This window comes from Pristis pectinata, chromosome 35 (genome assembly GCF_009764475.1).
Source record: "Pristis pectinata isolate sPriPec2 chromosome 35, sPriPec2.1.pri, whole genome shotgun sequence".
NCBI classification, from domain to species: domain Eukaryota; kingdom Metazoa; phylum Chordata; class Chondrichthyes; order Rhinopristiformes; family Pristidae; genus Pristis; species Pristis pectinata.
Window position 1 is genome coordinate 4,948,854 of NC_067439.1, and position 27,713 is coordinate 4,976,566.

At 52.8% G+C, this 27,713-nt stretch overlaps 1 protein-coding gene across 1 annotated transcript in view; it reads left to right on the forward strand.

Annotated features, from left to right (window-relative positions):
* Positions 1-6,229: 6,229 nt before the first annotated feature.
* znf296 (zinc finger protein 296) overlaps positions 6,230-27,713 on the forward strand; it is a 47,013-nt gene continuing 25,529 nt past the window's right edge. Inside the window, exons 1-2 of the mRNA XM_052044121.1 lie at positions 6,230-6,440; positions 17,095-17,403. Coding sequence (XP_051900081.1) covers positions 6,389-6,440; positions 17,095-17,403 — 361 coding nt within the window. The 5' untranslated portion in view covers positions 6,230-6,388. The remainder of the gene's footprint in view (positions 6,441-17,094; positions 17,404-27,713) is intronic.

Below are 27,713 nucleotides of genomic sequence, written 5' to 3' on the forward strand. Positions count from 1 at the left end.
ACATGAGTCCATTGGTGTCATTTAATGCATCCAGTGCTCCTGTTGTGGCCTCCTCTACATCGGTGAGACCCGACGCAAGTTGGAGACCGCTTCACTGAGCACCCTTGCTCCGTCCGCTGTACCAGCCAGGATCTCCTGGTGGCCAACCATTTTAATTCCTCTTCCCATTCCCACACCGACATGTCTGTCCACGGTCTCCCCCACCGCTCTTTCCGCAGCCCTTCCCCCCACGTTTTTATACTGGCCATCTCCCCTCTTTCCAGTCCAGACCCAAAACGTTGACTGTCCATTTCCCTCCATAGATGCTGCCGGATCCACTGAGATTCTCCGGTTGCCAACACTTCAGATAGTAGCCACCTTCTGAACCAGCAACTGCTATAGAAGAGACTGTGGCGCAGTGGGTTGAGCCGCTTCCTCACAGCTCCAGCGACCCGGGTTCGATCCCGGCCTCCGGTGCTGTCTGTGTGGAGTTTGCACATTCTCCCTGTGACCGCGTGGCTTTCACCTGGGTGCTCCAGTTTCCTCCCACATCCCAAGGACGTGCTGGTCGATTGGCCACTGTAAGTTGCCTCTTGAGGGCAGGAAAGTGGTAGGACCCGGAGGAAGTTGACAGGAACGTGAGGAGAACAAAATAGGATCAGTGTAAATGGATAGTTGATGGTCAGCATGGATTTGGTGGGCCAAAGGGCCTGTTTCTGTGCTGTATGTGCTGGACCCTCACAGAGAAGTGTGTGTCACCTCCATGGAGATGTCCTACAGCCTGTGGTGGGAGATGTACCCATCCATGCTATGTCCTATATTCACTCAGGTGGGCCTGACTGTACACCGGCCCTCTCATTAACCCCTCCTTATCAAGGTCCTCATGGTGGTAATGTGGTGTTCTCACCCGCCCTGAATCCCTAGAGGGATATGAGCCAAACACAGGCAAACGGGACCGGCTCAGACAGACACCTTGGTTGGCATGGACTAGTTGGGCCGAAGGGCCTGTTTCCGTGCTGTATGACTCCTGACTGTGCCAGGAGCCACATCTGACCCACTTCCCTCTCCTGTGGCAATACCTGCAGTGGAACTGAGTAGCATCAGGCAGAAAGACACAGTCTTCATGAAAAAACATGACGATGCTGGAGGAACTCAGCAGGCCAGGCAGCATCCGTGGAGAAAAGGCAGGCGGTCAAACGTTTCGGGTCAGGACCCTTCTTCAGGACTGAAGATAGGAGAAGGGGAAGCCCAATATATAGGAGGGAAAAGCAGAGCAGTGATAGGTGGGCAAAAGAGGGGAGGCGGGGTGGGCACAAGGTGATGATAGGTAGATGCAGGTGAGAGGTAGTGACGGGCAGGTGCAGGGGAGGAGGGGAGAGCAGATCCACCGGGGGTGGGTCAAAGGTGTGGAGGCAGGCGGCATGGGGGGAGGGGAGGAGAGGAAAAGGAGAGGGAGAGAAGAACGATTACCAGGAGAAAATAGTTAGGAAAAGGAGGCAGGGGAGGTGGGCGTTTTACTTAAAGTGGGAGAATTCGATGGTCATGCCGTTCGGCTGTAAGGTCCCAAGACAGAAAATGAGGTGCTGCTCCTCCAGTTTGCGTTTGGATTTCTCCCGACAGTGGAGGAGGCCGAGGACTGACATGTCAGTGATGGAGTGGGAGGGGGAGCTGAAGTGACCGGCAACAGGGAGATGCAGGTCGCGTAGGTGTTCTATGAAACGGTCACCTCCTTCATTATTATCCTCCTTTCCTTCCCCTCCTCTCCTCCTCCTGCGCTGGGTTGGGGTTGGGGTGGCTGGTGAGGAAGAGGCGGGGGCAGGGGCCCATCCCTTGGGATACCCTGCACTGATTATCCCAATAGGGGTGCACAAATACACCGCAAACACATCGATCTGGAGGAATTAAGGTGCACTTATTCCACTCTTCAACAGGAGATGGATGGACAAGGAGAAGATATGAATGACGTGGTTACCATAGTGATTGACAGGCTCCTCACCTGCCGCCTGTTATGGGTCCTGTGGCTCTTCTCCCTTGATGAATGGCAAACAGGAGAGTGCTCCTTCCTATTCTGGTGGCCACCTTCTAATAGTTGAGATCTTGGGGTGGTATTGGAATTGGAATTGGTATTTGTATTGGTATTGGTATTAGAATTGGTATTGGTTATTATTGTCACTTGTACCGGGTACAGTGAAAAACTTGTCTTGCCTACTGATCGTACAGGTCAATTCATTACACAGTGCATTGAGGTTGTACAGGGTAAAAACAATAACAGAGTACAGAGTAAAATGTCACAGCTAGAGGGAAGTGCAGTGCAGGTAGACAAATAAGGTGCAAGGTCACAGCAAGGTAGATTGTGAGGTCAGAGTCCATCTCATCGTATAAGGGAACCGTTCAATAGTCTTATAACAGTGGGATAGAAGCTGTCCTTTAGCCTGGTGGTATGTGCTCTCAGGCTCCTGTATCTTCTGCCTGATAGGAGAGGGGAGGAGAGAGAATGTCCAGGGTGGATGGGGTCTTTGATTGTGCTGGCTGCTACACCAAGGCAGCGAGAGGTATAGACAGAATTCATGGAGCGGAGGCTGGTTTCCGTGATGTGCTGGGCTGTGTCCACAACTCTCTGCAGTTTCTTGCGGTCCCAGGCAGAGCAGTTGCCATACCAAGCCGTGATGCATCCAGATAGGATGCTCTCTATGGTGCATCGATAAAGGTTGATGAGTGTCAAAGGGGACAAACCAAATTTCTTTAGCCTCCTGAGGAAGTAGAGGTGCTGGTGAGCTTTCTTAGCTGTGTCTTCTACGTGGTTGGACCAGGACAGGCTGTTGGTGATGCTCACTCCCAGGAACTTGAAGCTCTCAACCCTCTCGAACTCAGCACTGTTGATGGAGATGGGTGCATGTGCACCGTCCCCTATCCTGCGAAGTCAGTGACATATTTGGCCTGACATATTAGAGGGGTGATAATGCGTAATTGCCAGCAACGACATCCTTAGCCCAGTGTGCAGGTGGTGAACTGTTGCTGGAGGCATTTGGGGTAAGTACTGGTGCTCCGGGCAACATCATTGAGATGGTAACACAAGAGATGGCAGATGCTGGTATCTGGAGCAACACACAAGGTGCTGGAGGAACTCAGTGGGTCAGGCAGCATCTGTGGAGGGAAATGGACAGTCAACACTTTGAGTCGAGACCCTTCGTCTGGACTGGTGCCATGCACATCTCCTTTAGACTTTCCCCTTCTCACCTTAAAACTACCTCCTCTAGTATTAGACATTTCTACTCTGGGGAAGAGATTCTGACTGTCTACTCTATCTGCGCCTCTCATAATTTTATAAACCACTATCAGATCTCCCCTCAGCCTCTGCCGCTCCAGAGAAAACAATCCAAGTTTGTCCAACCTCCTTATAGCTCAAACCGTCTAATCCAGGCAGCATCCTGGTGAACCTCTTCTGTACCCTCCCTAAAACCCGCACGTCCTTCCTGTAATGGGGTGACCAGAAATGCACACAATACTCCAAGTGCGGCCTGACTAAAGTTTTATACAGCTGCAACATGACTTCCTGATTCTTATACTCAATGCCTCAACCGATGATGCCGTGCGCCTTCTTTACCACCCTGTCTACTTGCACCGCCACTTTCAGGGAGCTATGGACTTGGACCCCAAGATCCCTCTGTGAAGGGTCCTGCCATTAACTGTATTCTTTCCCCTTACATCTGATCTCCCAAAGAGCAAAACCTCACACTTACCCGGATTAGACTCCATCTGCCACTTATCCACCCATTATCAGTATCTGATCTATATCTTGCTGTATCCTTTGACAAAGTTATTCACTGTCCACAGTTCCACCAATTTTAGTGTTGTCTGCAGACTTACTAAACCACCCAGCTACATTTTCGTCTAAGTCAGGCTTTTCACCATGCATAAATGTTCCAAATACAGGGCAAGCTAATTTCGAGGCAATAGACTCCCCACTTGTCTGAATCTAGAGGTTCTTATTGTGTCCCATGGGTCAGTTTGTACAGTGGGCCTTGGACACTCTATCCAATAAGGTCACTTTCAGATCGTGTTCGATTTCTACTGTTGGATCTGTGCTGACAGGAAAGCATCTGGAGAGAAGATACAGGTCCGTCTTCAACCACAACAGGAGGCTGTTCAGTCCTTCTGGCCTCTCCTGCTCTCCTCCCCTGCCCTCTCGTGTGCTTCTCGTTATTTGCGCCTTTCTACAATCCCTCTTTCCCCCATTCCTGTTTCATCTTTTCCGTTCCTTCCTTCCATCCTTAACTCGTCCTTTCCCCTCTCCTCTCACCTTCCTGTTCCCCTCCCGTTCTCCAACTCGCTCTCACTCCTCCATCCATGCCTCCGATTTCAACACTCATTCTTTCCCCTCCCAGCCCCTCCGTACTCTTCCCTCACCGATCATCTCTCCCTCCCGTACACCACCCCTCACTCTTTACTCCCCATCTCCCTCTTTCCTTGCCTCTCTCCCCTCCCTCCTCTCCTCCATCTCCATGCACCTCACTCTATCCCTCATCAGCACCCCCCAACTTCTCCCTCCAACCGCCTCCTTCTGCCCCTCCCTCGCTTTTGCCTTTCCACCTCCTGGTCCTCCCTCTCCCCCTCCCCCTCTCTTCCCCCTCCCCACTCTACTCTCTCTCCCTCCCACTCACCCCCTCTTTCTCTCCTGCCTTCCCCTCCCATTCTCTCTCCTCTCCCTCCCTTCCTCCCCTTCGCCTCTCCCCTCCCCTTTTTTCCTTTCCTGCCTCTCTCACTCCCCGTCTGTTGTGTCCCCTCCTTCCCTCCCCCCCACCTTTCCCTTTCCTCTCTTCTTCCCCCTTCTCTCCCCTCTCCCTCCCTTCCTCTCTCCCTCCCCCTCCCCTCCGTCTCCCCCCTCCCTTCCTCTCTCCCTCCCCCTCCCCTCCGTCTCCCCCTCCCTTCCTCTCTCCCTCCCCTCCCTCCCCCTCTCCCCTCCCCCTCCCCCTCCTCCCTCTCCCCCCCCCTCCCCCCTCCCTCCCCCCTCCCTCCTCCCCCCCTCCCTCCCTCCTCCCCCCCTCCCCCTCCCCTCTCCCCCCCCTCCCCTCTCCCCCCCCTCCCCCTCCCCTCTCCCCCCCCTCCCCTCTCCCCCCCTCCCCCTCCCCTCTCCCCCCCCTCCCCCCTCCCCCCCTCCCCCCCCCTCTCCCCCCCTCCCCCTCCCCTCCTCTCCCCCCCCTCCCCCTCCCCCCCTCCCCCCCTCTCCCCCTCTCCCCCCCCTCCCCTCCCCCCCTCCCCCTCCCCCCCTCTCCCCCCCCCCCCCCTCCCCCCCTCCCCCCCCCTCCCCCCTCCCCCTCCCCTCTCCCCCCTCCCCTCTCCCCCCCCTCCCCCCCTCCCCTCTCCCCCCCCTCCCCTCCCCTCTCCCCCCCCTCCCCCTCCCCTCTCCCCCCCCTCCCCCTCCCCTCTCCCCCCCTCCCCCTCCCCCTCCCCCTCCCCCCCCCCCCTCCCCTCCCCCCCCTCCCCCTCCCCCCCCCCTCTCCCCCCCCTCCCCCTCCCCCCCCCCCTCTCCCCCCCTCCCCCCCCCCTCCCCCCTCCCCCTCCCCTCCCCCCCCTCTCCTCTCCCCCCCCTCCCCCTCCCCTCCCCTCTCCCCCCCCTCCCCCTCTCCCCCCTCCCCCTCCCCTCTCCCCCCCTCCCCTCCCCCCCTCCCCTCCCCTCTCCCCCTCCCTCCCCCCTCCCCCTCCCTCCCCCCCCTCCCCCCCCTCCCCCCTCCCTCCCCCCCCCCCTCCCTCCCCCCCCCCTCCCCCCTCCCTCCCCCCCCCCCCCCCCCCCCCCCCCCCCCCCCCCCTCTCCCCCCCCCCCCCCCCCCCACACCATCCCCGCCCCCCTCTCCCCCTCCCCCCTCCCCCCTCCCTCCCCCCCTCCCCTCTCCCCCCCTCCCCCTCCCCCCCCTCCCCTCTCCCCCCCTCCCCCCCCTCTCCCCCCCTCCCCCTCCCCTCTCCCCCCCTCCCCCCTCCCTCCCCCCCCTCTCCCCCCCTCCCTCCCCCCCTCCCCTCTCCCCCCCTCCCCCTCCCCTCCTCCCCTCCCCTCTCCCCTCTCCCTCCCTCCCCCTCCCCCTCCCTCTCTCCCCCCTCCCTCTCCCCTCTCCCCCCTCCCTCTCCCCCCTCCCTCTCCCCTCTCCCTCTCCCTCCCTCCCTCCCTCCGTGTCCTGCCTTCTCCCCTCCCCTCCCTCTCTGTCTCCTCCCCTCCCTCTCTGTCTCCTCCCCTCTCTCTCTCTCTCCGCCTTGAACTTGTCCCTCCGTCTCCGTGTCTCTGAGCGGAGCGGCCGAGTGCGGGGCCAGTCGCTGCCTGGACCTGAGAGAGGCTGGCGGAGGGGAGGGAGGGGGAGAGGTGGCCGGAGAGGAATAGTGCCGGGCACTGGGGGGGTTTCACAACCCCCGCCGCCCGACCATGTCCCGCCGCAAACAAGGCAGCAAACCGCAGCACCGCAGCGAACTGAGCCGTGAGTATTAACCCAGGAACGGGCGGGAGGCGGCGAGAAAGGGTCAAAATTGCGGGGTATTGGGACTGTGTGGGCGAACTCTTGATCGGAGGAGATAGAGTTAAAGAAACTGAAGCAGAAACGCAAACAAACTGCCTGGAGGAGAGCGAGGGAAAGAAAATTTGCGGATAAACAGGCCTGGAGGGTTAACCCATTCTGTGCCATTGCTTTGAACCACAAGAGCAGGTTAGAGGAACGAGCTTTGCATTAAAACTGGTGCACGGAGCCACTCTGTGTTCAGCTTCAGCCTGGCCTCGGATTCCTGTGCGGCTAAATTTTTTATATAGGAGAAAGGGGGGGGGGGGAATTTCAGTTTGCAAACCACACATTTTCAGTTAGAGTTATGCTGTGATGACTGTCAATAAGGCAGCCGCGAAAAAAATACTCAGTCAAAATGAGAAAGCCTTGTATCGCTGGAGCTCCCTATCAGAGAACGTCTCTCTTAAAACTCGCGTGGTGAATGCCACAGACAAACGTGGTTGGGAGGGGGTTAGCCTTGTGGGTCAACACCAGTGCCAGACCTGAGTTTGCCCCTTCTGCTCTCTCGCCACCACCCCCCTCTTCCCCTCGCTGGGTTTAAGCATGCCAGTCACACATGACATCTGCCCCAGTTATCTCTGCCCAGCTCCTGCCACTGGGCCAGAGTGTGGCACCTGAAGCTTTGCCCTTGCACCTCACTGGCAGGCTCTGGGAATTCTTCCCCCTTCCCTGAGGCCTGACAGGAGTTAAGGGGGTGGAGTGGGGGTGGGGTTGGGGGGGTGGTGGTGGTCAGGAGGTTGGGAGGGGAGTTTTGCTGGGAGCAAGTTACAGAGAGGGAGTTCTGGGCAGAGAAACCGGGTTTCATGTGTGCAGAAGCAACGGGGTCAGGTGGTGGGATGACTAAAATCAGGGGTGTCCAGGAGATAAGAGGCAGAGCCTTTGCTGCTCAAGGTGAGATCATTGGGGGAGGGGGGGAGGAGTGGGTGGGGGGTGGGTTGCAAAGTACTTCAGGCCAGTGTTTGGCAGAGTGCAGAGTTCTTGGGAGTGTTGTAGGCCAGAGGCGATTTAGGCTGAAGGCAGGATTCGTCTGACTGTGAAGTAATATTTGATGCAGTCCACCTTCTCCCTCCCCGGAACCATCCCGGGTGGATACAGGCGCCATGCAAATGCAGGGAGTTGTTGCTGGTGTGACCTTTAGGCCTTTGATCAAAGGGTTGGTCAATGCAACACAGTTATTGCCATTCGATTGGGCCTTGTGATGCATTTGATGTGCCTTTATAACACTGTAATAAAAGTATTAAGCTTTGAGGTGGCATCAATACCTCAAACACCTCGCCCAATCAGGACACTTGACCTGACACGTTACAACATGTGACCTGCCACTCAGTTTCCCCCGGTGATATATCGAGCAGCCTGCCTCAGATTTAAATTATTTTGGGGGGCAGAGAGGGAGGGAGGAGAGATGGCCTTGGGACACTTCTTCTTTTCCCACCTGTGTTGGGACCCATTGTTCAGTGTCAGCGCCTGGTTGGAGAAGACCCAAGGGTCTTCAGTTTGAATCACTCAAGTTGAACAAAAGAGTAAGGAAGATAGGGGGACGATTTTTGCCTCTTTGAGTCCTATTTGACAGGCTTTAGAGGCCAAGCAATAGCTGCTTGGAGATGTCAGAAGACCAGAGAAGTCCTCAGCTAGGTGCCCTTTGGGGACGTGAGGTGGGGGGGGACAGAAAGTGAGAGGTGCTCATAACCACCTTCTCCCACCTCCTCCCTTCCCCCACCGTCAGACCTTTTGGAATCTTGCACAGTTCAGCAAGATCTTGTTCTGAACTGCACTGTCCCTACGGTTTCAGTGTGGCAGATGATTCCGATGTGTACACCTTATTCATGAGAGCATTCTCTGTCTTCCCAAGGCCTCTCATCATTGGTAATCTGCGTCAGTTCGGAAGGAATCACCTTTTTTTGTTTTAGAAGCCCCGCATCCTCACATTTTTGGGATCTGGGGTTGTCGGGGGCAGGAGCTTGGCAGTGTTACCTCTGGGGCAGACAGCCCAAGTTCTGCCCTGGAGGGGTCTGGGCCGACTCTCCCATCACCGAGGGAGTTCCGCACTGTCAGAAGTGCCACCTTTTGGGACGAGACCTTGTTTGCCCTCTCGGGTGGGCGTACAAGATACCAGGCAGCAGTGCCCCAGTGGGGAGGCCTTGTACCACCTGGCTGCATGTATCCCTATCTTAAGGCAGTGTCTACCCCTTTAAAAAAAAGCATGAATTGGCAGCCAAGGGCTTTGGAATGTCCCACGATCAAGAAGGACACTGTGGGAATGCACATTGGGCTGTCTCCTATCTAGCAGGAACCAGGGAAGTGCGCTCTGTGAGCCTGTGAATGTTCACCAGAACTGAGGGCAGAGGCACTGTCCATTGTGGCCCGTTTGGAGTGTGAAGTGGGCCAATGTTTTGCCGTGTTGGTGTGCTCACCGTGAGTGGGCACTGGGGCCTGGTGACTGTGGAGCCACACCCTAGGAGTCCACATTCTTCAGCAGCTTCCTTGACAAACTTCGAGCCTTTGCAAAAGCGGGGCCGGTGGAAGCAGGAGCAGGGGCCCTCAAACCGGACGATGCCTTGCCCTGGCGATAAGCCCCAAGGGGTGGGGTGGTATGAGTGGACAGGGAAGAGGGGGGTGGATGCTTGCTGCCTTATGCTGGGGTTAGCCATGGCTCTGATGCTAGGTTGTGGGTTCAAACCTTGCTCCCTGTCTTTGAGTACAGCAGTCTTCTGCCCCACAGAAGTAGTTGCAGTGTTAGAGGTACCTCCATCATTTCAGAGGGGGCTTTAAGCTTTGGCCCCTGCTCAGACGCTTGTTCGGGTCCCCACTGGAGTTCTCCCCAGTGCCCTGGAGCCGATATTTAACCCGCAAACACCACTGCTAAAACCCGGCCGTCGCCAGACTACTCCTTGTGGGATCTTACTGTGCTCCTCGAGCAGAGTAAAAATCCTTTCTCTGCCCAGGTGAAAGGTCCCGACCCGAAATGTCGACTGTCCCATCTCCCTCTGCAGATGCTGCCTGACCCGCTGAGTCTTCCCAGCAGTCTGTGTTTTATTTTGGTTCCTTTCTCTGAAAGGTGGGGTGGACGGTCCCGAGGTTGTGAGAGGTGCCCCAGGAACAGGGATCTTTACTCTTTTTTTCCGATTGCGCAGGTGTTCCCAGGGAACGTGAGATGGTTTACAGTTGCTTCGTGTAATGAAGTAACCAAGAGTGATTTAAGAGAGGTGTAGGCTGTGACCAATCCGGTTACTTCAGATCTGGGCTGAGAGAGGAGTGTGAGCAGAGTGGGAGGGAGGAGAGATGGCCTTGGCCCTCTCCCTCTTTTCCCCAACCTGTGTTGGGACCCATTGTTCTGCTTGAACGGTTCCCTTAAACGATGAGATGGACTCTGACCTCACAATCTACCTTGTTGTGACCTTGCACCTTATTGTCTACCTGCACTGCACTTCCCTGTAGCTGTGACACTTTACTCTGTACTGTTATTGTTTTTACCTGTACTACCGCAATGCACTCTGTACTAACTCAATGTAACTGCACTGTGTAATGAACTGACCTGTATGATCGGTATGCAAGACAAGTTTTTCACTGTACCTTGGTACAAGTGACAATAATAAACCAATACCAATACCAGTACCCAAGAGTCTGGTTTCTAATGCTGCTCATCCTGACTTCCAGGTGTTAGGAAAAACATCCCTCGGAAAGTTGGCGTGGTCACTGGGCTCTCTGTAACACTCTGCAAGGATGGGAAACTTTCCCCCTTTTCATCACCTGAGCTTTGTAAAAATGATATCCCTGATTCCAGGTTTTTCCTCTCTCCCCAGAACCTGGGGCATGCCGGAGAGAACTCCCAGACAGTTAACCTTCTCCCGTCCTGCACCTTGTTCATTGCCCAATTGCCACTGGTGGCGGCTCAGTTTTCAGCTCCCTGAGCTCGAGAATCCCCTCCCTAAACCTCTCTGTCTTCTTTCCCCTCTTGCTTTGACCCACCCAATTCACCGAGGTAATTACTTGGTTGCAGATCAGATTCAATTTGATTGGACTCTTGAAATTTGCATTGTGTTGTTGTGTCAGAAGCATTATATAAATGTAGGTCATTGAAAACTGAGCATACTCGGCAAGCCAGGCAGCATCTGTCGAGAGAGAAGCAGAATTAATGTTTCAGCTCGACAATGGAAGAAAGTTCTCTGAGATAAATGTGAGTCGCTGGTGTAGAGGGGCTGGTGGGGACATGTCTGACAAAGGGACCGGCAGTAGCATGGTAGAGAGCACTTCAAGCCCCCCCAAGATAAGGTGTGTTGGTTGGTGCAGGGATCGATACTGAGCTGGTCATCTTTACCATAGTCCTGCAATACGGGATAAGGTGTTTAAGCTTGAGAAGGGGAGAAATTTCTTCTCCCAGAGTGTGGTGAATTCTATGCCACAGAAAACCATGGAGGGCAAGTCACTTAATATATTTAATCAATAAATTTCACAGGGGCATTAAGGGGTCGCGGAGAGAGCCGGAACATGTTACAGGGAAAGAGGTACGGCCATAACTGTATTGAGTGGTAGAACAGGCTTGAAGGGCCGAATGGCCTGCCCCTGCTCCAATTTTGTGTTTCTCCATAACTTGCATTCATTTGGCATTGTTAAAGATGGGTTGCTTAAGTCTCACAGAACTGGCAACCAAAATCCCAGATTTAAGAAGAGGAGGCGTTTGGGGAGGGAGAGTCAGGCATCTGAGGTCACAGTCGGCAGTGGTGGAGCGATGGTGGGAGGGTGGTGCACAAGAGGCCACAAATGGAGGAGCTGAAGGGTCTTTGAGGGTTGTAGGAACTTGCATTGAGAGCTGGTGTTAAGGTTGCAGAGGGATTTGATGCTCTTTAGCCCCTGTAACCTCTTCTTTGCCTTCCTCTCGCTCTCTCTCGCTCTCTCCCCCCCACCTGTCCCCTTTGCAAACCTTGTCCAAACATGAAGGCGGGCAGATGTGGCTTGGTAACCATCCACTGGGACCTTCCTTCGCAGGCACAGCCTGGGGCTATTCACCTGACGCTCCTGTGTTGTGGTGGAGCCTGGATTCTGATCCCTGGGGACTTGGACGAGCTTGTTGAATCCCACTGCCTCCTGGCACAACCTCAGATGGCGCAGGGCCCTTCATGTGCAGAGTGAGGCTTTGTGACTGTGCGGATATAAAAATGCAGGAACGGGCCAGCGCAGAATAAGGTTGTTTGGCCCATTGTGCCTGTGCTAGCTCTTTACAATCTGCCCCATCCTCTCAAGCCCTGTACATTTTTCTCTTTTGAGATTTTATCCAGCTTTGAAAACTCCTGTGGAACCTCCTTCTGTTGCACTTTCCATAGAACCATAGAACAGTACAGCACAATACAGGCCATTCGACCCACACTGTTGTCCCGACCTTTAAACCTCACCTAAGACTATCTAACCCCTTCCTCCCACATATCCCTCTATTTTAAATTCCTCCATATGCTTATCTAGTAATCTCTTGAATTTGACCAATGTACCTGCCTCCACCACCACCCCAGGCAGCGCATTCCATGCCCCAACCACTCTCTGGGTAAAAAAACCTCCCTCTGATATCTCCCTTGAACTTCCCACCCATTACTTTAAAGCCATGCCCTCTTGTATTGAGCATTGGTGCCCTGGGAAAGAGGCGCTGGCTGTCCACTCTATCTATTCCTCTTAATATTTTGTACACCTCTATCATGTCTCCCCTCATCCTCCTTCTCTTCAAAGAGTAAAGCCCTAGCTCCCTCAGTCTCTCCTCATAATGCATACTCTCCAAACCAGGCAGCATCCTGGTAAATCTCCTCTGCACCCTTTCCAACCCTTCCACATCCTTCCTATAATGAGGCGACTAGAACTGGACACAGTACTCCAAGAGTGGTCTAACCAGAGTTTTCAAGCTCACACAACTTCAAGCAACACATTCTGGAACTGGCTGCACTTCTTGAAGAAAAGAAAATCACTTGATTCCTTCCTCGCTTCCCTGCCCTGGCATTTTTGAAAATTGCCTTAAATCCATGCAATTATGCAGAAACGTGAGAAAGCAGGAGTAGGCCACTCGGCTCCTCTATCTCTGCCCCACCATTCAATATGATGATGGCTGCTCTGCCCCAGGCCTCATCTCCTCTTCTGTGCCAATTCCCCCATCACCCTCAAATCCCCGGTCTTTCAAAACTGTATCTGTCTCAAATTCCGCCCCCCCCCCCCCAGCGGTCCATCCTCCACACCCTCTGGGGCAGAGAGTTCCAGAGGTTCACCACCCTCTGGGACAAGTTGTTCCTACACACCTCAGTTTTAAATGACCGCCCCTAATCTTGTATCTACGTCCCCTCATTCGAGACTCTCCCACCAGTGGAAACATCTCAACATCTACCCAGTCATGTCCCCTCGGGATTTAATCTTCAATAAGATCACTCCTCGTTTTTCTAAACTCCAAAGAATACAGGTCCGATGTCTTAGCCACTTGTGACTGTTGCTGAAAACACAGAAGGTCTCTCTCTTTATTCACCTTTGAACAGACTGGTCAAGTCCCCTCCAAACCTTCTCCATTCTGAGAGTAACCCCAGTCTCCGTTGGGATTGACATCTCTTGGTCCTTGGGTGACATCCCTGCAAGATATCGTTTCCAAAGGGGGAGACACAGAGTTGGACGCACAGTTATAGCTGAGCCCTAACCAGAGGTTTATAAAGGTTTAGCTTAACTGCAACATAGAACACTACAGCACAGTACAGGCCCTTCAGCCCATGATGTTGTGCCGACATTTTATCCTGCTCTAAGATCTATCTAACCCTTCCCTCCCACATAGCCCTCCATTTTTCTATCATTCCTGTGTCTATCTAAGAGCCTCTTAAATGTCCCTAATGTATCTGCCCCCACAACCTCTGCCGGCAGTGTGTTCCACGCACCCACCACTCTCTGTGTAAAAAAAGACTTACCCCTGACATCCCCCTTATACCTTCCTCCAATCACCTTAAAATTATGTCCTCTCGTGTTAACCATCTTCGCCCTGGGAAAAAAGTCTCTGACTGTCCGCTCGATCTATGCCTTTTATCATTTTGTGCACCTCTGTCAAGTCACCTCTCATCCTCCTTTGCTCCAAAGAGAAAAGGCCTAACTCACTCAACCTATCCTCATAAGACATGCTCTCCAATCCAGGCAGCATCCTGGTAAATCTCCTCTGCACCCTCTCTAAAGTTTCCACATCCTTCCTATAATGAGGCGACCAGAACTGAAGACAATACTCCAAGTGTGGTCTAACCAGAGTTATATAGAGCTGCAACATTACCTTGTGGCTCTTGAACTCAATGCCCTGACTAATGAAGGCCAACACACCATACACCTTTTTAACAACCCTATCAACCTGTGTGGCAACCTTGAGGGATCTATGGATGTGGACCCCAAGATCCCTCTGTTCCTCCACACTGCTCTGCCATTAACTTTGTATTTTGCCTTCAAATTCAATCTTCCAAAGCATGCTGACACAGTGATAGAACCACTGCCTCTCAGCTCCAGCGACCCGAGTTCAATCCTGACCTCTGGCGCTGTCTGTGTGGAGTTTACATGTCCTCCCTCAGAATAGTTTCCTCCCACATCCCAAAGACATGCGGATAAGTTAATTGGCCACTGTAATCTGCCTCTAGTGTAGGTAAGTGGCAGAAGAGTCGAAGCGGAGTTGATGGCCACATGTGAGAGAGAATAATTTGCAGTGAAGATAAGAGGGCACTGACGGGATTGCTCATTTGGGAGCTGGCATGGCCTTAATGGGTCATAGTCCAACTCCGGAGACTTGAGCACAGAATGCCATTGGCACCAGGGCAGTTTAATGTTCAGATGAGGCCCATTCCCTTGCTGCTTCACCAAGGTGGATGAAGGAGATCTCACAATGTGATGTTGAAGACCATTCATCACATTTTTCCTGTGCTGGCCCCTTTGGGAGCACTCTCCAATCAGAACCATTGGGCCTACTTTTCTGCTCTTTCCCCCCTCCCCACACCCCCCAAAAAACCTCTGGTATCCTGGCCGTTACTGCATCGAGAGCTTGCTGTGTACACAATAGCTGCTGTGTTTCCTACAACAGGGACTGCATTTAGAACATAGCACAGTACAGCACAGGAACAGGCCCTTCAGCCCACCATGTTGTGCCAAACTAATTGAACTAGTAATTAAATGCCTAACCAAACCAATCCCTTCTGCCTACACAATGTCCACATCCCTCCATTCCCTGCACATCCATGTGTCTGTCCAAGAGCCTCTTAAAATCTGCCTCCACAACCACCCCTGGCAGCCCGTTCCAGGCACACACCACTTCAAAGCTTTATTGGTTGTAGTGTCCTTTGGAACATCCCGAGGCTTTGGGGTGTGCCGGAAGATTTCAGGCAAAAAGTTAATGACTTGCCCAGGGAGGGGATTGATAGAGGCTGCCGTTGGAGGTTCTGCCAGCATAGTCTGGAAGGTGGGAAGGGCAGAGGAGGGAGGCAGGTAGCTGATGTCGGATCCTGCTGAAAGGTGGAAGGTAGATGTTCTGTGCTCTGGTCGGGTTTGCAGGGTGAACTTTCATCTCTGGGTTCAACTCCAGCTTGGGGGGGAGGTGATTATTTTCCTACTTTAGTATTTGGGCCTGCTGGTATCTCGATTTTTGTTTTGGGGAGGGAGAGGACCCCGGAAGATTATCTGACGCAAGCTGCGTCTTGGGGGAGAAGGGCCCATTTTGATTGGGCAGTGGACACAGCCCAGCGCATCACGGACACCAGCCTCCCCTCCTTGGACTCTGTCTTTACCTCTCACTGCCTTGGTGAAGCAGCCGGCATAATCAAAGACCCCACCCACCCAGGTCATTCTCTCTTCTCTCCTCTTCCATCGGGTAGAAGATACAGGAGCCTGAGGGCACGTACCACCAGGCTTAAGGACAGCTTCTGCCCCACGGTTCCCTTATGTGATGAGATGGACTCTGACCTCATGATCTACCTTGTTGTGACCTTGCACCTTATTGCACTGCACTTTCCCTGTAGCTGTGACACCTTACTCTGTACTGTTATTGTTTTTACCTGTACTACATCAATGCACTCTGTACTAACTCAATGTATCTGCACTGTATAATGAATTGACCTGTACGATCGGTATGCAAGACAAGTTTTTCACTGTACCTTGGTACAAGTGACAATAATAAACCAATACCAATACCAGTGCTGATCCCCCTGTGAGTTTTGGTTGACTGGACCATTCTGGGCTTGTGTCCTGGGCCTGAATCTGTGTCTGGAGTCCGGGCCAAGGCTCAAGGCCGTGGCAGCAGAGTGGATGTCCAGGACAGAGGCAATGGGAAAGGTGTGAGGAGTAGAAAAGGACAAGGGTGGGGGCAGAAGAAGGGTCCTTGACAGTGCAGACTCTGGTGCCAGAGAGCAAGAGTCCTCCCCAATCTCGCTGCCTCAGGAAAGCAGCCGACATAATCAAAGACCCCACCCACCCCAGAAATTCGGCATGACCCTATTGACCCTCATCAATTTTTATCGATGCACCACAGAAAGCATCCTATCCAGATGCATTACTGCTCTGCCCAAGACCATAAATTGCAGAGTTGTGGACACATCATGGAAACCAGCCTCCCCTCCATGGACTCTGCACTTCTTGCAGCCTCGAAAGCAGCCAACATAATCAAAGATCCCTCCTGACCCAGACATTCTCTCTTCTCCCCCCTCCCATTGGGAAGAAGATACAAAAGCCTGAAAGCACGTACCACCAGGCTCAAGGACAGCTTCTATCCCTCTGTTATGAGACTATTGAACGGTCCCCTAATATGATAAGATGGACTCTTGACCTCACAATCTACCTCGTTATGGCCTTTACCTTATTGTCTGCCTGCACTGCACTTTCTCTGTAACTGTAACACTTTATTCTGCATTCTGTTATTGCTTTTCCCTTGTACTACCTCAATGCACTGATGTGATGAAATGATCTGTATGAACATCATGCAGAACAAAGTTTTTCATTGTACCTTGGTACATGTGACAATAATAAACCAATTTACCAATTATTATTCAATATGGCAAAGTGGGTCGAGCTCACACCTCTGCACCCAAAGGTTGTGGGTTCAAGTCCTGCTGCACGACAAGGTGTTCGAGAGGCCCCATCCGGCCCTCACCCCTGAACTCCATTGACTGTCAGCTGAGTGGTCAAATCGGGGTAGTAAAAGGTCCGGCCTAACTGCAAGAGGAAAGGCTCTCCCCTGTGTCTGGCCACAACACAGAGGATACCTGGGTTGGGATCTTGCTGTGCACACTTACTTGGCCACCTCTGCCCACCTGCACCCCCCCCCCCCCCCGCCAACAAATGTCCCCGAGGTGGTTAAGGCAATGGGAGGAGGGGAAGGGGTGAGGGGAGGGGGCTGGGGGATGGGGTGAGGGACGGGGCCGGGCGAAGAGGGGAGGGGAGGGAGCCAGGTGAGGTGAGGGGAGGGGGCCTGGGGGAGGGAGGGGCTGGAGGAAGAGGGGATGGGAGGGGCCGGATGTGGGAGCCAGTGACAGTGGGGTGTGGAGAGCAGCCAGTGACGGTGGGGTGTGGAGGGCAGCCAGTGACCAGGCAGTGCCGTTGTCCGTTTCAGGTGAGGACGAGAAGACGGACGAGGGACAAGGTCCGCAGTCGGCCATGCTGCCCAGACCGGCCGTCGCGAGCCAGGACCTGCTGACGTGCGGTCAGTGTGGACGCAGCTTCCTGCTCCGCCACATCCTCGACTTCATCGAGCACAAGAAGAGCGACTGCGACCGGCCGGCCCGGCTGCGGGGAGCCCCTGGGGGGCCACACTCCCCCCTCGCCACCCGCCAGCTGGCGCACGGGACTCTGCTCGCGGGACACGAGGACGCGCGGGCGGTGGGCGTATCGGACGTCTCAGGAGAGGGCGCCCCCACCGGAGGCAAGTACCTTAACCGTAAATTACTCCCCTCCCCCTCCCCCCGACCGGGGGGTGGGTGCCACAGCAGGTAGTGCTGCTGCCTCGCCGCGCAGGCGACCCCGGTTCGATCCCGGCCTCCGGCGCTGTCGGCTTGGAGTTTGCACGTTCTCCCTGTGACCGCTCCACTGTCGTCCCACATCCCAGTGACGTGCGGGTTGGTGGGTAAATTGCCCCGAGTGTGTTGATGAGGGGTAGAATGGGCTGCGGGGGAGTGGTGTTGATGGGAATGTGACACTGGCAGCGCAGAAACAGGCCCTTTGGCCCATCACGTCAACACTGACCATCTGGTGCCTGCCCATTCTAATTCTGTTTACTTGCTCTGCATCTTCTGCACCTTGGTGATTCGAGTGCTCGCCTAGATACTTCTTAAATGTTATCAGAGTCTCTCCTCCCCTACCCCCACAGGCAGTGCATTCCACATTCCACCCACCCTCAGGGGTAAAAAAAATTCTTCCACAGATCCCCTCTAAACTTTGTACTCCTCATCTCAAGCCCTCTGGTAAATGACACCTCTGTGATGGGGACTGCCTACCCTATCTGTGCCCCTCATAATTCTGCACACCTCCATCAGAAGCCCCCACAGTCTCCTCCGCTCCAAGGAAAACAAATTCAGCCTCTCTGGGCCCTCTTCATAACCGAAAGGCTCCATCCCAGGCAACGTCCCCTCTGCACCCTCTCTAGTGTCCTCATTTACACTGATGCTACACTCATCTCGATTTATTCCCCACACGTTCAGAGTCTCCCTAAATTTAGATAATAATTCACCTTTTGATTCCTCTTACCAAAATGCGTGACCTCATGGAACACTCCACGCCCCTACACGCTGGGGTCAATTCACAGCGGGCAATTAACCCACCAGCCCGCTGCAGACCACTCAAGTTTTATTGTTTTGTATTTAGGTGCTTTATGCCTTTTGTAATTTGGGGAAAACAAAATAGGGAATATTGTAAATGAGTGGTTGGCCTGTTACTGCGATGTGTGACTCTGCGGCTCAGAAAGTGGCCATTCAGCTCTTCTGCTGGGTGTTGGTCATTATTGCCTCCCCTCCCTCCCTCTCCTAATCCCCACTGGAGATGAGTCAGGCAGGAGGATTCCAGCTCTCTGAGGGTAATGGGGCTGGTGAAGATTACGGGGTCAGGGAGGGGGTGAGGCCACGGAGAGGTTTGGAAACCACAGTGAGAATTTCAACCCTTGGGATCCAGCGGACTGGGGGTATGGGGAGGGGAGACAGTGCTAGTCGGGGCGGGCCAGCAAGAGATTTGGGGCGCAGTGAGTTCCCCGCGGGGAGCAGAATGAGGGGGGAGTCCCAGGGTAAGTCTGAGGATAGCAGAAGAGAGTTTCAGCATCTGATGTGCTGGGCCAGAATGGTTTATATCTCAGGACTCAATGGGCCGAAGGGCCTGTTTTCCCCTCTTCATGACACTAGCTTGCTTCATGAGTCTTTAGGGGCAGCACAGTAGGTAGATACGTTGCCTCACGGTGCCAGAGAGCCGGGTTCAATCCCGACATCCGGTGCTGTCTGTGTGTGTGGAGTTTGCGGGGTTCTTTCTGTCGACCGCGTGGGTTTCTCCCCGGGTGCTCCAGTTTCCTCCCACATCTCTAAGATGTGTGGGTTGGTGGGCTAATTGGCAGCTATAAATTGCCCCTAGTGTGTAGTGAGGGGTGGAAGGTGACTGTGGGGAGAATAAAATGTGATTAGTGTAAATGAGTGCCTAATGGTTGGCATGGACTTGATGGGCTGAAGGGCCTGTTTCTGTGGAGTATGTCTTCATGATTCTATGAACTAGTTTTCTGCTGTAACCCTTTCTGGATCTATGAGAGAACGCCTTGTTTTTCTGATACCATTAACATCAGAAATCGAAGGAGAAACAGACCATTCGGCCCCTCAAACCTGCTCTGCTGTTCAATAAGGCTCATGGCTGATTTACCTCGGTGCCACGTTCCTGCATTGGCTCCGTGTTCCCGAGTTCCCGTCATATCCAATAGTGTTCCAATCTCTGTCTTGCTCTCCTCACACCAAACTCCATCTCTGACTAACCTTGTTGTCATTTTTAAAGCCCCCTCTTCTTTCTGGGAAAACAACCCTGGTCTCATCAGCTATCTCAGGCTGGGTGACTGGGGGGGGGGGGGGGGGGGGGGGAGGGGGGGGGGGAGTGGGGGGAGGGGGGGGGTGCCTCTCCTGTCCAGTGCCAGTGGATGTGGGGGGAGGGGTGGGGAGGAAGGGGAGAATCTCCACAAATTAGACAGAGCCAGTTGGGAATCAGGGGCTGGTTGGGAAAGAGGGGAAGGAATAGGTTCAGGGAAAGAGGTCACCTCCCCTCCAATGCTCCCAAGCCCGAACTTTGACCACAGCTGCCCCCTCAAGCAGACCACGGATGGGGAAAGGTCCTCCGGAGTAGAATTCTCTCCTACCCCCACCCTCGTGATCTGATATAGAGGTTGCGGGACTCTAAATGGCTGCAGTTATTCCATGTCTACAACTTGCATTTATATAGAGCCTTTGAGGTTGCTACACTGGAGTGCCGTTGGGCCATGGAAAGTGATAATAGGGCAGGCAACCCAAAGCTCGGCCAATGAGGTTGTTTATTAAAGAGCCCCTTAAAGGGGGAGGGGGAGGCCAAGAAGTTTTAAGAGGGGAATTCCAGAGCTTGGGGCAGTTGACAGCATGGAATGATGGAGAGAGGGGATCGGTGAGGGGCTAAAATTGAAATATTTTACTCTGGGGAGCCCTCTATACAATAGCGATCTTATAGCAATTGCGAGGGTGCATTGGCTTGAATGGGGACGGACGAAAGGCCAGGACAAGAGGTCACCTCTCCTTGAAGGGGAGGGGGAGAGATGAGCTCCCTCCTTGTCCTCCCCACCGCTGGCTGCAGTTGTGCCTCGACTACCAAGGCTCAGGGACACTACCCAACCTCATCTCATTCACCGGCCTTGTAGGACAGGGCTCCTCATTGGCCGTGGCGCTCTTGGAAATGCCAAGAAAGGGATGTGTAAGGCACTATAGAAATGCAGGTCTTTTAGCCTGCCTTGGCCTGTCACGAGGTCAAGTGTGGTGACCCCTTTTGCCAAGCTCTCCCGTGTGTGTGCCTGTCTTCCCTCCCCCCCCGCCCGTCCCCCAACACCTTGAGGTGGGTGAGTGGGAGTGGGCAACTCTGCCGATGTACCCCTCCTCCTCGGCTCGGCAGCAGGTTCAATCCCCGACGGCATCTGTGCTCTCTGTCCTTCTTGTGCACGGTTGGTTGCCCTGTGGCCTATGGCTGCTGTGGAACGTAGAAAAACAAAACAGAGTGTGTGTACTGAAGAGAGAGAGAGAGAGAGAGAGGAAAAAAACCCTTTGGCCTGAAGGAGGAAGTGAATATTCAAATTGCACATCTGCAGAGAGAAACTTCTGCTTTTCCCTTGAGCTGCCAGCCTCATTAACCCTCATTGGGCCTGTCGCTGCTTCCTCAGGAGGAGGCCTGCGATCACCATGGTAACAGGCTGTGGGGCTCACCGGCAGCTAGGCCTGATGGTGGTTGTTTCCGTGGGGTGGGGGGGGGTGGTTGGGGGTGGAGGTAGGGGGGGTGGCGGTGTTTGAGGTTTGAAAGGAAGAATAAGAGAGTATATGTTGGAATCAGCTGCGTTTAAGAGCATTACTTGACAACGTGGCCCTTCTTCCTTTCTCTGTAGGCCTCTGGCTTTTGTGTGTGAGAGAGACGAGGGGTGGGGGGGGGGAGTGGTTGTTTACCAAGGGCCCCTCCCAGACACCGAGGCCCTGGGGTGCCTCTCGAAGCAACGTAGTGCTGGCATGGGTTTTCTTGTGGGTTATTTTCACCAACTCAAACCTGTCCAAACCAGTACTTGGTCGACACGCCTTAACCTTAGGGCTCCTGGAGCTGGGCCAGGGCAGACTGAGAGATAAAACTGAACAGGTTTATTAGAGGAAGCATCATTTGTGGGCGGGCACAGAGAGATGTGTGTGCCAAGCCTGTGAAGGGCAGGACTATACGTGTCTGCTGGGTTCTTCTGAGTTACAAAGGCCCAGCCTAAATGCTCTTCCTACTCCCAGTGAAGAAAATGAGGCTTCTCACACCAGATCACTCCTGAACCCCACAAGCTGTGTGGAATCCCCTCTTTGCCTTGCAAAGGTGACATCCAGTGAGCAGTGCTCTGGCTTTGCAATCAGTAGGCCTTTGGTTCGTGTCCTTCTCAAGGCTGGTGCACCAGAGAGAATGTGCACTGTTTTATAGGTGGGTATTAACCAGGGAGCTGGGAGTATAAAATCTCCCAGGGTGTGGGGGAGCAGGGCAGCTCTCTATGCTTATAGAGCTTTACAAAATGGAAACAGGCCTTTCGGCTTGTTGGGGTCCATAGAGACCTTCAATAGCCATTTTTGCAAATCCCACACTAATCCTACATTTCCCCCCCTCCCCCACATTCCCATCAACTGTCCCTCAGATTCTACCCCTCAACTACACACTAGGGGCCAATTAACCCACCGACCCGCACGCCTTTTGGGAGGTGGGAGGAAACCGGATCACCCGTGGTCACAGGGAGAACATGCGAACTCCACGCACAGACAGGACAGGCCACTGGCGCTAGGAGGCAGCAGCTTGGCCAGATGCACCACTGCACCCTGCTCCATGTCCTGAGATACACGTGTACCTCACAACCATTGCTAACACGCACCCTTCCTGTCAATGGGATCTTGCTGTGTCCAAAATAACTCCCAGTTTTCCAACAATACAATCACATCAATCAGTACAGCATCAGCTGTAGAGCACCCTGGGGAAACACAAAATGGATGTGAAAGGGGCTATCGAAATTCAGTTCCATTTTTTACACACAAGATTTGTGACAATTTACCTCCTTTCAAGTTTCTTATTTAAGGGACAGCGTGACTCAGTTCAAAATCTACTGACCTAATGTGTCAGTGTGGGGTACATTGGCCTAGTGGTTACACTACTAAGGCCTGTAGTAGTGTTCCAGAGCTCTGAGGTAAGAATTCCACCATGGGCATCTGGGTGTTTTTTCAGTAATTCTGTTCATTAAATAAGAAGTTAAAAGTCACTAAAACCCACCGGATGTCTTTCAGGGAAAGGAAATCTGTTGTCCTTGCCTGGTCTGACTCCTGACCCAAAAATGTGGTGACTTGTAACTACCTTCTCGGTTTGGGGGGTGGTGGGGGGGGGGGGTAGCAGGGAGTGGTTGGGGGGTTAGGGATGGACAATAAATGCTGGCCTTGACAGTGGCATCTTCATCTGTGAACAAGTACAGTTCTGTGGCTTTCTTTCAGTCTTGGGGCCGATTGGAGACCGTACCATGACTCTGCCCCAACCCCACAGCCCTCTGATGTCTCTACTCTCCTCCCTTTCTGGGCTCCGTGTTTAATTGCTCCATCATTGGGAGCTGTGCCTTCAGCTGCCTGATCCCCGAGCTCTGGAATCTCCTCTCCTGAACCTCTCCCTCCTCCTTGACTGAGCTTTTGACAATCCACTCCAATATCATAAAAAATGGCCCCATTGAGCATCCCTGCTGTTCATCAAAATCATGCAGTCATTTTCCTCCATTATCCCTAGATCCCATAATTTCCTTAATGCCCAGTAATCTATTGATCTCTGTTTTAAATGAATAAATAAATGTAGAGGTATAGACATGGAGGGACACTTCAGCCCACCATCTGCACTGACTGCCCATTTCACTAATCCATAGAACCATAGAACACTACAGCACAGAAAACAGGCCATTTGGCCCTTCTAGTCTGTGCCAAAACTTTATTCCACTAGTCCCATTGTCCTGCACTCGGTCCATAACCCTCCAGACCTCTCCCTTCCATATATCCATCCAATTTATTCTTAAAACTTAAGAGTGAGCCCGCATTTACTACGTCAGATGGTAGCTCGTTCCACACTCCCACCACTCTCTGAGTGAAGAAGTTCCCTCTAATGTTCCCCCTAAACCTTTCCCCTTTCACCCTAAAGCCATGACCTCTCATAGTTCTCTCTCTTAATCTAGGTGGAAAGAGCCTACTTGCATTAACTCTGTCTATACCCCTTGTAGTTTTGTAAACTATCAAATCTCCCCTCATTCTTCTACACTCCAAGGAATAAAGTCCTAACCTGTTCAATCTTTCCCTGTAACTCAACTCCTGAAGACCCGGCAACATTCTAGTAAATCTTCACTACACTCTTTCAATCTTACTGATATCCTTCCTATAGTTAGGTGACCAGAACTGCACACAATATTCCAAATTCGAACCTGGGTCTCTGGAGCTGTGAGGCAGCAGCTCTACCAACTGCACCGCTTCTCTGGCCCTTAAATGCGTGACCGGCATCAATGGAGGGTTGACGTCCTGCTTTGAAGTACCCAGGATGCATTGCTGCAGGTTCTATAGCAGCTCCGTCTAAGTTGGGCCACGTTGGTGAATGTGGTGACGGAGGATTCAGTTTCCTCTCTCTCCACCAGCTGGGTTCAGACACCAGTAAACCTCCCCTTGCATGAATTTGGGCTTTGAAGAACAGGGCCCATAGCTTAGGTTGTGATGGTGCCCGCAGTCAAATATCCTGCTCAACAACACCTTCCCCCGACCTCAGCCAGAGCACGACAGGCCTGGAGAAACAAGCCCACAGTCCCTCGAGCACAAGGGGAGGGGGCGGGCAGGGGGGTTGGGGGAGAAAGTCTCGACTTGGCATCCTATTGCCAGTCTTGGGTTACACGCCATAGTGGTTGCCCTTGGTTACCGGCCTAGCTGTAATCTCGCACTGCACAGGCCCAGAGCAACTCCACTGTGTAAACTGAAGCTCTCAGTCAAGCTTTTGTTAATTTGCATATTAACATATGTCTCCAAATCCCCGAAGTATTGTCTGTTCATTAATATTCCTCCTTGCTCTGAATCCTGGGATATTTCCCTGTGGGATCCTCTGTTCGTTGCGGAAATTAACATTCGGGGAGTGCGTGAGGATTTGGGGGCGGGGGGGGGGATGAGAGTGGAAATTTGCATTTTTTAATTAGTCTGGGTAATTATTTGTTGAATATTCATTTGATGGACTCCCTCTGGAATCATCCCATTGGAATACCCTCAGGGGGCCCAGAGTAATGTCCTTGCCCTTAAAACCCTGAGAGCATTGCGGGATTGGAAAGACGCACCTGTGTCAAGACCATCGAATGCTTCTATAAGAGAAAAACAAAACAAACGTTGTATAACCCCAAGCCACAGAGGCTGGATATGCAGATAGAAGAGGCTTCACACCCAATCCCAATACCCTCACCCCAGAGACCCAGTTTGTAGCAGAATGCAGGCAAACTTAACCAGATATATTCCTATTATTTTATTTCAATCCTGCCCTTGCTGAGTGACAGAGCCCTCAGCCGATGCGTTGGAGGAGCTTTGCCACTGATTGTAGAGCTCCATAATTTTTCCAGTCTTTACTCTGTGGGGAGGTTTCAAAGCACCGGCTGTTGTAGTCTCGTGGACTGGAAACTGGAAATGCAAGTTCAAAACCCACCATGTTATCTGGGGGAATTAAATTCAGTTCAGCAAAATCTGGAATTAAAATGCAAGGTATTTGGGAAATTTTCCAGAATGTTATTTTAAGACAACAACAAAAAAAAGCCCCAGTGGCTTCACTCTACATGGGTAGGAAAGATATTGCTCTAACCTGGTCTGGGGAATCTCTCAGAATGGGTGGTGCAACGTTTAGAACTGCTGCCTCGTAGCTCCAGAGAGCCGGGTTCGATCCTGAGCTCCGGCATGGTCTGTTCGTGGAGTTTGCACCTTCTCCCTGTGACTGCGTGGGTTCCACCCCCCCCCCCCAACCCCGGGTGCTCCAGTTTCGTCCCGCATCCCAAGGGTGTTGTGGGTTGTTAAGTGAACATATGTGACTCCTGACCGATACCTGTAAAGGTTGGCTGATTTCGATCCTCTGAAGAGGTCCTGTGAGCCTTTTGGTCCGAGGGTCGGAAATAAATGCCAGGCCCTGCCGATGTAATGTAGGGATTGCAGTAGCCCATTTACCCACTGCAAGATCCCATTATCAGTATGTGCGCACAGCACGATCCCACAACACTGACAATGGCTGGTTGGTCTGCTCCAGCGATGCTGGTTTGAGAGCGTGGGGCGGGGAGAAAGAGGAGAGGAGACTACTTCCAACAATAGGGCGAGTGCAGGTATCTGACATTTGGGTCAGAGTTGTTACTGCTAATTGAGTCCATCCTGGAGAAGAGGCTGGTTTTCACAAGGCTACAGCACAGAAACAGGCCCTTTGGCCCAACTCATCCTCACTGATCAAGCTGCCTACCTGAGCCTGTCCCATTTGCCTGCGTTTGGCCCATATGCCTTTAAACCTTTCCTACCAATGTACCTGTCCATGGAGGGGAGGCTGGTTTCCGTGATGTGACTCTTATACTCAGCGCCCATTCCGCCAAACACCTTCTTCACCAGCCTGTCTACCTGTGTCTCCACTTTCAGGGAATTATGCACTTGTATCCCTAGGTCTCTCTGTTCTACAACACTGTCCAAGACCCTGCCACTCTTCCTGAGAAGTGCAAGCAGATTCATTAGGGCCGGCTATTGGAGGGGCAAAACAGTGTTAAGGTGAAGAGGGAAGATTTAACTGCAGAACCCCATCTAAAGGCCAGAACAGACTCGATGGGCTGGACTTCCTCCTGTCACTGTGATTCTCTAGATGTGCTCTCTGTAAGAGGATCTCTCCGAATGGGCGGCGTAATGAAGATCAGTGAAGCTCTCCTGCTCTCCTGGGCAATGGTCATTCCTCACACCTGAAGTTCAAGCTGGAACTTAATGAAATGCGACCCAGTGGCGCAGTGGTTGGAACCGCTGCCCTGCAGCTCCAGAGACCCGGGTTCGATCCCGACCTCGGTGCTGTTTGTGTAGAGTTCGTACCTTCTCCCTGTAACTTGTGTGGGTTTCCTCCCACATCCCACTAAGTTGCCTCTAGTGTGTGTGTGTGTGTGTGTGGTGGGATCTGGGGACAGTTGATGGCAATGTGGTGAGAATAAAATGGGATGAGCTTGATAGGCAGTGAGGACTTGGTGTGCAGAAGGGCCTGTTTCCACGCAGTATGGTGATGTTAATCAAACTCAGGGGCTCCAGTCAAAGCAGTCAGTCCCAAGGTTCATCTGTCTCTAGGTCTACACTGGGCAGAAATTGGGATAGACAAAGTGGGGAGTAATGGTGCCCAGCTCCAAGTGTCCGGAACACCTCCCGACAGGAAGTTTGAGGGTTGACTTGATCCAGGTCAGATGGCTGCTTTCCTTTCCTGGAGAACCTCGGTGAACCAGGGTTTTTATTTTAACAATAATCTGGTAGTTCTGTGGTCACCATTACTGAGAATTGCTTTTTTTATTTTGTATTTACTTTTTGACTTGAGTTTAAATTCCCCAACAACTGTGTCGGGATTCACGCTTGTATCTCCAGATCGATAGTCCACACCCCTGGATAATGCAGCAAGAACAGAGGGTTTGAGGGGGATGTGTAGGATGGAGCTCAACGGTTGGGTTGGTACTGTGTGTAAATATGCTGGAAGATAGATCTTGGGGCAAGTGCAGCATTCAGCTCTAGGTGATGCCTTCCACAGTCAAATAACCCAACAATAGCTACCTTGCACATGAACAGAATCCTACTGGGTGGCAGTACTTAGTCATGGAGCAGTACGGCATGAAAACAGGCCCTTTGGCCCAATTTGTCTATACCAACCAAAATGCACATTTGTCCAATTTGCCTGTGTTTGGCCCATATCCCTCTAAACCTTTCCTATCAATGTACTTATCTAAATGTCTTTTGAATGTTGTTATTGTACCTGCCTCAACCACTTCCTCTGGCAGCTCATTCCACACAACCACCACCCTCTGCGTGAAGAAGTTGCCCCTCAGGTCCCTTTTAAATCTTTCCCCTCTCCCCTTGAACCTACGCCCTCTAGTTTTTAGTTCCCCTTCCCTGGGAAAAAGACTGTGTTCATTTCATCCTCTCTATACCCCTCATGATTTTGTGCACCCCTATAAGGTCACCCCTCAGTCTCCTACGCTCCAAGGAATAAAGTCCCAGCCTGGCCAACCTCTCCCTATAACTCAGGCCCTCAAGTCCTGGCAGCATCCTTGTAAATCTCCCCTGCCCTTTCTCCAGTTTGATGATATCTTCTAGCACAGGTACCCTCACTGTTGGAGGGGAACTGAGAAATAAGGAAGGAGGGAATGGAGCGAATAGTATTGCTCTCCTGGCAGCCAGCATGGATCTGATGGGCCAAATGGCTCCTTGCGTGTCATTAGAAGTA